General features: G+C 36.9%; 1 protein-coding gene and 1 pseudogene across 1 annotated transcript; both read right to left on the bottom strand.

Moving 5' to 3' along the window:
- Positions 1 to 250: 250 nt before the first annotated feature.
- On the bottom strand, positions 251 to 8747 carry LOC104246134 (uncharacterized). The gene is made up of 2 exons (XM_070161224.1): positions 8166 to 8747; positions 251 to 853 (listed from the first exon to the last, which is right to left on the bottom strand). Exons 1-2 carry the CDS (start codon positions 8706 to 8708, stop codon positions 251 to 253), a joined length of 1146 nt encoding a protein of 381 aa, XP_070017325.1. The 5' UTR covers positions 8709 to 8747.
- On the bottom strand, positions 1279 to 1442 carry LOC138882504 (small nucleolar RNA U3; annotated as a pseudogene).
- Positions 8748 to 9039: the final 292 nt, after the last annotated feature.

Here is a 9039-nt window from a genome sequence, read left to right as displayed (position 1 = left end):
ATCTGGATGTGGTTGGTGTCTATATACTCCTTAAAACTTAATGTGGAATCTTTTAAAGACTTTGTGATAAAAGGAATCTTTGTTAAACATCACAGTTCATTTCATTTGTTTACTTTTCTCCATGTTATTCTTACACTTCCAGTAGCCTAATGAACCAAATTCCACAGGAAGTAAAAAATAAACATAAAACACATACTCAAACATACAACTTTTGACAATTCAGATACTAGAAGGAAGTCCATAACGTAATTCATATGCGTCTCGAAGAAGAAGCAAGATTTGCTTTAATTTTCCAAGGATTCAAACAAAAATTCCTCCCTAAGACATCTCTTCTAAATTTAGAGAAGGGTAGCACTTTCTTTTTCGAGATAGAAGAGGATGAAGAAGAAGATGACAACAAAACTGAATCGCCGCGACGCCCTTGAATATCAATGCTTTCTAGCCTAAAGCTGAGTTCATTACTAACCCTGAATCCCTTTCCCTTTATCTTCTCATCACTACTTTTGATCATTCTCTTGCTATTCATAATCCCAAGCCAGATTTTCTGCCAACTAGAGCTCTTATTATTAGCTTCCTCTTGATCATGAAGAATGGAATTAGGTTTAGGCAGTGCCAAACTTTGCACCATGGGTGGAGGGCTAGGAGGTGGAATGACTTCATTTTGTGGTGGATCATGTATGGGAGTTCCTGGCTGCATTTCCCATTTGAAGGCAATTCCTTCTGTGCTTCGATAATATGAATGGGAAGATTGGTCTACTGTTGACATTCTTGATAGAATACTTCTATCATCATCTTCTTGTGAAAAAGCTCTCTTGTACATTTTGCTATGGGTCACATTTACATCCTCTTTATCCTGCAAAGCGAATTGATTAAAAAACATATAAGGTAGCTAAATTTATATATATTGTCATAATAATAATGTCAAAAACAATTACTGCCAGATGTATAAGAAGTAAAACTCGTAGATTTATTACGATGTTTTTTTCTCTTATTTTTTACGACAATAGGAATGAGGCATAGGAGAAGAGAAAAGCAGGTCGAAGGGGAGATCTAGATGGGAAGTAATAAAGATTTGCCCACTTAGATCAACGTCAACCACTGTTTTTTCTTTGGTGCGGTGTTCAATATTTGTATTGAGCCCCGACTGATCCAAATTCACACTACATAATGCCTATTAAAGGAAATTTTTTTATACTCTAACTCGAACCCATGACCTCTAGTTACGGGTAACAGAATCCTATCCATTCCACCACAATCCTTGATGGTAAAAATTTGGGATGCCTGTCACTAGCCAAAAGACCATAGAAGAGGCCATAGAAGCTGTTAATCATACTCTAGTCAACTGGCCATGGTTCATCAACCAAACATAATTTCCTATCTCCTTAAAACTCAAGAATAAATGGTATGATCCTATAGAACAGATCTTGTTCAAATAAGGTAAATATAAACTTATGACAGTAACATTTTTAAAAGGAAAGCTCAAACCACTCAACGAATTACTTACGAAGCAAAAGATTTTTTCGAGTTTAATAAAATATTGAGCTACTTTAAGTAGAGAGATCACAAAACATTTACAAAAATGCTTGTAGTTGTACCATTGAATATGGTCAACAGATATACCCTTCTTTAGTATGCTTCGCAAAGATATTGCATCAATTCACAAAGATTAAAGTTTCAGGAGGACTGAAATTTACAAAATGTGCCGTTTTTAGCTAAAAGAACAACCACACTATTAACTGCTGCACTGATCAACCTTATTAATGGTTTATATTTCTGTCTCTTCAATTAATTCGTATTCCCAAAACTAACGTTTCCTTTCATCTTCTAATCTAAATTGGAGAAGAACAAAAATACAATTTCAACTACATTTTTGTTATTACTTCTCCAAGCACGTAATTTAAAGTTTATTTTATTTTTAAAAATGAATTGAGAAGGAAGAAAATTAATAATAATAATAATAATTATTATTATTATTATTATTATTATTATTATTATTATTATTATTATTATTATTATAAACCAAAACAAATTCCGTCAAAATGGAAAATAAAACAGAATCAATTCTCCCAAAATCAAATAGATTTTTAAAGAACACAAATGCAAAAGCAAAACAAAGAACAAAGACAGCCAATTAGTGCTCATTCACAAATAGAAGAAGCATGACAGTTTAATTAAAAATATTTATATAATTAGTGTTGAATTTGGCAAAGTCCCACATCGGTGGGTTAGTCATTTGGTTGGGAAATTTTCCCTATAAAAGAAGGCCTAATGTTTAGGATTTAAACACACCTCTCATTTGCCTTCTCATCTGTTTAAGGCATTTGTATCTTCTCTCTTTAGTATTATTTCACTTGTATTTTTGGAGTGGAATAAAATATTGGTTGTGTCCGAGGAGTAGGCAAAATTAGCCGAACCTCGTAAATTCTGGTGTTTCCTTTATTGTTGTTTTATTGTCTTATTTATTATTTGGTGGCTGTCATAATTTTTGGTATAGTAGTTGTGACTTATTCACACTATATACATTTGGCTTCCGCAACAATTGGTATCAGAGCCAAGGTATTGTCTAAGTATGCTCTGTGGTTGCAGCATAGTCTGATCTTCCACATCAGAAAAGATTTATCTTGGTAACTGAGTCAAGGTTCTGTCTGAGTATGCTTTGTGGTTGCAGCTTAGTCTGATCTTCTACATCAGAAAGGAAATAATCTTGATTTGTGTCGTCAGCTATTAAATAATATTTGTGTCAAATATGGGAGACAATAAACAAGAAGAATCTACATCAAGTGTCAACAATACGTCATCATTGGCATCTTCGCTTATGACAAGAATTGTGTCAAATGCGAAATTTGCGGTAGAAATTTTTGACGGGTCCGGACATTTTGGGATGTGGCAAGGCGAGGTTCTAGATGTCCTTTTTCAACAAGGGTTAGATCTGGCCATTGAAGAAAAGAAACCAGATGTTATTGGAGAAGAAGATTGGAGAATTATCAACCGTGTTGCTTGCGGTACCATTCGATCCTACCTTGCTAGAGAGCAGAAATATCCATACACAAAGGAAACTTCTGCAAGTAAATTATGGAAAGCACTAGAGGATAAATTTTTGAAGAAAAATAGTCAAAATAAATTGTACATGAAGAAGAGACTATTTCGCTTCATCTATGTTCCCGGTACCACGATGAATGAACATATCACCAGTTTCAATAAGTTGGTCACAGATTTGCAAAATATGGATACAACTTATGATGATGGTGACTTGGCCTTGATGTTGTTGGCGTCACTTCCTGATGAGTACGAGCACCTTGAAACTACTCTACTCCATGGAAATGACGAAGTTTCTCTCAGAGAAGTTTGTTCGGCTTTGTACAGCTATGAACAAAGAAAGCGAGAAAAACAGAAGGGCGGAGAAGGAGAAGCACTATTTGTGAGGGGTCGTCCTCAAAATCAAACGAGGACAAAGAAGGGAAGATCCAAGTCAAGATCCAGACCCAGCAAAGATGAATGTGCCTTTTGTCGAGAAAAAGGGCACTGGAAGAAAGACTGTCCGAAGTTGAAGAATAAGGCCAAATATAATAATGGAAAGGCCATTATGGATTCAAATGTAGCTGATTGTGATGATTCAGACTTCTCATTAGTTACAACAGAGTCATCAACATCATCAGACATATGGTTGATGGACTCGGCTTGTAGCTATCATATGTGTCCCAACAGGGACTGGTTCGTGGATTTTCAAGAAGGAGAATATGGAATTATTCACACAGCGGATAACAGCCCTCTTACTTCATATGGCATTGGTTCAATACGATTAAGGAACCATGATGGAATGATCAGAACATTAACAGATGTTCGATATGTACCGGATTTGAAGAAGAATCTCATCTCTGTGGGAGCCCTAGAATCAAAAGGGTTCAAAATCATTGCAGAAAATGGAGTGATGAGAGTATGCTCCGGTGCACTAGTGGTAATGAAGGCTAATCGGAAGAATAATAATATGTACCGCTATCGTGGCAGTACAGTTATTGGGACAGCGACAGTGACATCCAGTGACGACAAAGAGGCAGAAGCAACCAAGCTATGGCACATGCGCTTGGGACATGCTGGAGGAAAATCCTTGAAAACTCTATCAGATCAAGGATTGTTAAAAGGAGTCAAGGCTTGCAACTTGGAGTTTTGTGAGCATTGTGTTAAAGGGAAACAGACAAGGGTTAAATTTGGTACAGCGATCCATAATACTAAAGGCATTTTGGATTATGTACACTCTGATGTTTGGGGTCCTTCCAAAACACCTTCATTGGGTGGGAAGCACTATTTTGTAACCTTTGTTGATGATTTTTCCCGAAGAGTATGGGTGTATACAATGAAGAGCAAAGATGAAGTGTTGGGAATTTTTCTCAAATGGAAGACGATGGTGGAGAATCAGACAGGCAGGAGAATCAAGTGTATTCGCACAGACAATGGAGGTGAATACAAAAATGATCATTTCAATAAGGTCTGTGAAAATGATGGCATCGTCCGACACTTCACTGTTAGACATACACCACAACAGAATGGAGTGGCAGAACGTATGAACCGGACCTTGCTGGAGAAGGTACGGTGTATGTTGTCCAATGCTGGCTTGGGCAAAGAATTTTGGGCTGAGGCAATTACATATGCATGCCACCTCATTAATCGTCTACCATCTGCTGCTATTGATGGCAAGACACCATTTGAAAAATGGTATGGAAAGCCTGCTGTAGATTATGACTCTTTGCACGTGTTTGGCTCAACTGCATATTATCATGTGACAGAGTCAAAATTGGATCCAAGGGCAAAGAAGGCTATTTTTATGGGAATTACTTCTGGAGTCAAAGGATATCGCTTATGGTGTCCTATGACAAAGAAAGTAATATTCAGCAGGGATGTTACCTTTGATGAATCTGCTATGGTAAATAAGGTAACAGAAGATACCAAACAAAATAAAGGTGCTTCTAAGCAGGTGGAGTTTGAGGGAAAATTTATTTTTCCTACACAAGAAGCAGAGGAGGAAACAAATGAAGATTACCCTCTGGAAGGAGAGCCAGTAGAGGAGATTCCAACTCAGGAACCTCAACAACAACTTGAATCAATAGCAACCAGCAGGCCAAAAAGAACAATAACGAAACCTGTTCGTCTCATAGAGACGGTTGCTTGTGCAACCTCAATTGTAGCTGATGATGTTCCTACTACTTATAAAGACGCTGTCCAAAGTTCAGAAGAAGATAAGTGGAGGATTGCCATGAATGATGAAATACAGTCCCTTCATCAGAATCATACATGGAGATTGGCCAATCTCCCGAAGGGAAAGAAAGCAATTGGGTGCAAATGGGTATTTGCAAAGAAGGAAGGATTTCCTAACCAAGTAGATGTTCGCTACAAAGCAAGATTGGTGGCCAAAGGATATGCTCAAAAGGAGGGAATTGATTACAATGAAGTGTTTTCTCCAGTTGTAAAACATTCCTCCATTAGAATTATGTTGGCTTTGGTAGCACAATTGGATTTGGAACTAGTTCAGATGGATGTAAAAACTGCGTTTTTACATGGAAACTTGGAGGAGGAAATCTACATGACTCAGCCAGAAGGATTCAAAGTTGCTGGAAAAGAAAATATGGTGTGCAAACTTGAAAAATCGTTGTACGGATTGAAACAATCTTCTAGACAATGGTACAAGCAATTTGACGAGTTTATGTTGCGGCAAGGGTACAAGAGAAGCAAATACGATCATTGTGTGTATTTGCACAAGCTTAAAGATGGTTCCTTTGTATATCTTCTCCTATATGTTGATGATATGTTGATAGCTTCCAAGAATTCGGAAGAAATTGATAAGTTGAAGATTCAACTGAAGAAGGAGTTCGAGATGAAGGATTTGGGTGAGGCAAAGAAAATTCTTGGCATGGAGATAATTAGAGATAGACGTTCAAAAAAACTCTGTTTATCTCAAAAGGAATATTTGAAGAGAGTACTTCAACGTTTTGGCATAGATGACAAGACTAAGCCAGTTAGTACTCCACTTGCTTCCCATTTTAAGCTAAGTACTACTATGTCGCCAATGGATGAAGCTGAACGAGAGTATATGTCAAAGGTACCATACGCAAATGTTGTTGGTAGCTTGATGTATGCAATGGTTTGCACAAGGCCTGACATTTCACAAGCTGTTGGAGTTATTAGCAGATATATGCACAATCCAGGGAAGGAGCATTGGCAAGCTGTGAAGTGGATTCTACGGTATATTCATAATACTGTAGATGTCGGGTTAGTTTTTGAGCAGGAAGACAATCAGTCTGTAGTTGGATATTGTGACTCAGATTTTGCGGGTGATCTGGACAAACGAAGATCAACTACTGGTTATGTGTTTACTTTTGCAAAGGCACCAGTTAGTTGGAAGTCTACTTTGCAGTCAACAGTTGCTTTGTCTACAACAGAGGCAGAGTACATGGCTATTACAGAGGCTGTGAAGGAGGCAATTTGGCTTCAAGGATTGCTAAAGGAGCTTGGTGTTGAACAAAAAGGTATCACAATTTTTTGTGATAGTCAAAGTGCTATTCAATTAGCGAAGAACCAAGTTTATCATGCAAGGACGAAGCATATTGATGTTCGGTATCATTTCGTACGAGAAATCATAGAAGAAGGAGGAGTCACAGTGAAGAAAATTCATACTACGGAGAATCCTGCTGATATGCTAACTAAGGTGGTGACTGCGATCAAGTTTCAACATTGTTTGGATTTGATCAACATTGTTGAACACTGAAGATTGAAGATGAAGACACAACCAAAATTTGTTATTGAGAGAAGATTGAAGATGTGGAATTTTTCCAAGGTGGAGATTTGTTGAATTTGGCAAAGTTCCACATCGGTGGGTTAGCCATTTGGTTGGGAAATTTTCCCTATAAAAGAAGGCCTAATGTTTAGGATTTAAACACACCTCTCATTTGCCTTCTCATCTGTTTAAGGCATTTGTATCTTCTCTCTTTAGTATTATTTCACTTGTATTTTTGGAGTGGAATAAAATATTGGTTGTGTCCGAGGAGTAGGCAAAATTAGCCGAACCTCGTAAATTCTGGTGTTTCCTTTATTGTTGTTTTATTGTCTTATTTATTATTTGGTGGCTGTCATAATTTTTGGTATAGTAGTTGTGACTTATTCACACTATATACATTTGGCTTCCGCAACAATTGGTATCAGAGCCAAGGTACTGTCTTAGTATGCTCTGTGGTTGCAGCATAGTCTGATCTTCCACATCAGAAAAGATTTATCTTGGTAACTGTGTCAAGATTCTGTCTTAGTATGCTCTGTGGTTGATATCACAGATCAAAACCATAGGATTCTATCTTGGAAATATGATTACAAATTGCTTAAATGCTAATTCATGAGAAATGAGAATTAAAACTCGTGGCTATTTTTTCCATGAAAATTGAACATTTTTTGCGTATATAGATATCAAGTAACTTCAATCCTAAGGGCCCCCTTATTATTCATTAGTGTTTGCACCTTATTATGGTAAGATTGCGAGGAAGATGCCCTACTTTTATCTCCATCCAGCCAACCTTTACTTATTAAGTTCTCTTTCCAGGAAAAGATTTAGTTACTTGTACTAATGATTTTTATACTACCAGTATAATATTTTTGCTTTTGTAGCATGTAGTTCGTCTTATTTGTAAGTTACTACTAGTCCCACCCTTTATTGATGATTACTTGATATTAGTAACCTGATATTATAAATATGTATCTTATAGTAAAAGTATATAAAGCTAAACTAGGAAAGGAAAATACTCTAAAAACATGAACAACAACAATAACAATAATAAACCCAGTATAATCTCACACGTGAGGTCTGGGGATAGTGTGTAGGTAGACCTTACCCCTACCTGGAAAGGTGCAGAAGCTGTTTCTGATAGACCATCGGCTCAAAAAACGGTGGCAAGGAAAAAAAGGGAAGAAGAGGAAGAAAGAGGGGAAGAAAGAAAGAAGAGGGAGACAAAAGACAGTAAGGAAAAAGGGAAGAAAAAATAGCGTCAAATAATAACATTAGGGAACAACAATTTCCAGTAAAAGGGGAGAAAAAGTAGCATAAAAAATATGAACAGTCTACTTAGAAAAATAGTTCACACAAAATGCAAAAGAAAATAAAATTAGGAGATTCTTGCAATAATACCAACCATTTCTGTGATATTATTCCATGGGCTGCAACCCTCCATCATATCCCTTCTTCTCCCTGAAGATTTTTCCCTCTCTTGCCTGTTTGAGGTATATGAATCTGTTGAAGATGAAGATGAGGACGATGAAGTCGAGTTCTTGAACGAACTGGCAACGAATTCTCCATCAGACTCAACAACATCAATTCCATGCATTAATTCAGAATTTTGATGAGATTTTCCAAAAGTTTTTAATTGATGCAATTTCTTAATCTTCTTCGAAAGCCAAACCTTCAAACTTTTCGATTCTTGAGGTTCATCATCATCAGTATTAATAAACCAAGGCTTGGGCAGCCCCAAGCTTTGAATTGAAGGTGGAGGGCTAAGTGGTGGAACGACATCTTCGTTTGGTGGATTCTTAGGAGTTCCAGGCTGCTTCTCCCATTGAAATGGAACCCCTTCAGCTCTTCTATAATAATAAATACGTGATGATTGTCCTACAGATGATTCTCGAGAAAGTATTTGACTGAATTGGAATCCATTATCGCCGTCATCTCTTGAATCCATTTTGTTAATGTTGTAATATAGAGCTTTTTATGACAAGGTCTCTATAATGTTTTAATGAGTTAAAAGTGGATGTTGGCAGTTTTATGCTCATTTAAGCATATATATAGGGAGGGACAGAAATTGAGGAAGAGTGGAGTGCGAGTAATTATCCTTATTCAAAGGCGAAAATAGAGAAGAATGCACATGATCCAGTTTTTTTAGAGTGTACGAAGGATACTTGATTAGTATTGAAACTTATGGGTATGAGCTAGGGTTTTGTACACATAAAAACCAAATCTCTAGTTTCCTTTTTTACTGTAGGGGTAATGATCAGCCTAGGCAAGATTAGCGG

Source organism: Nicotiana sylvestris, chromosome 11, assembly GCF_000393655.2.
Source record: "Nicotiana sylvestris chromosome 11, ASM39365v2, whole genome shotgun sequence".
Lineage (NCBI taxonomy): Eukaryota > Viridiplantae > Streptophyta > Magnoliopsida > Solanales > Solanaceae > Nicotiana > Nicotiana sylvestris.
Note: the sequence above shows the minus strand (reverse complement) of the source record. Positions and strands in the feature narration are given on the sequence as shown.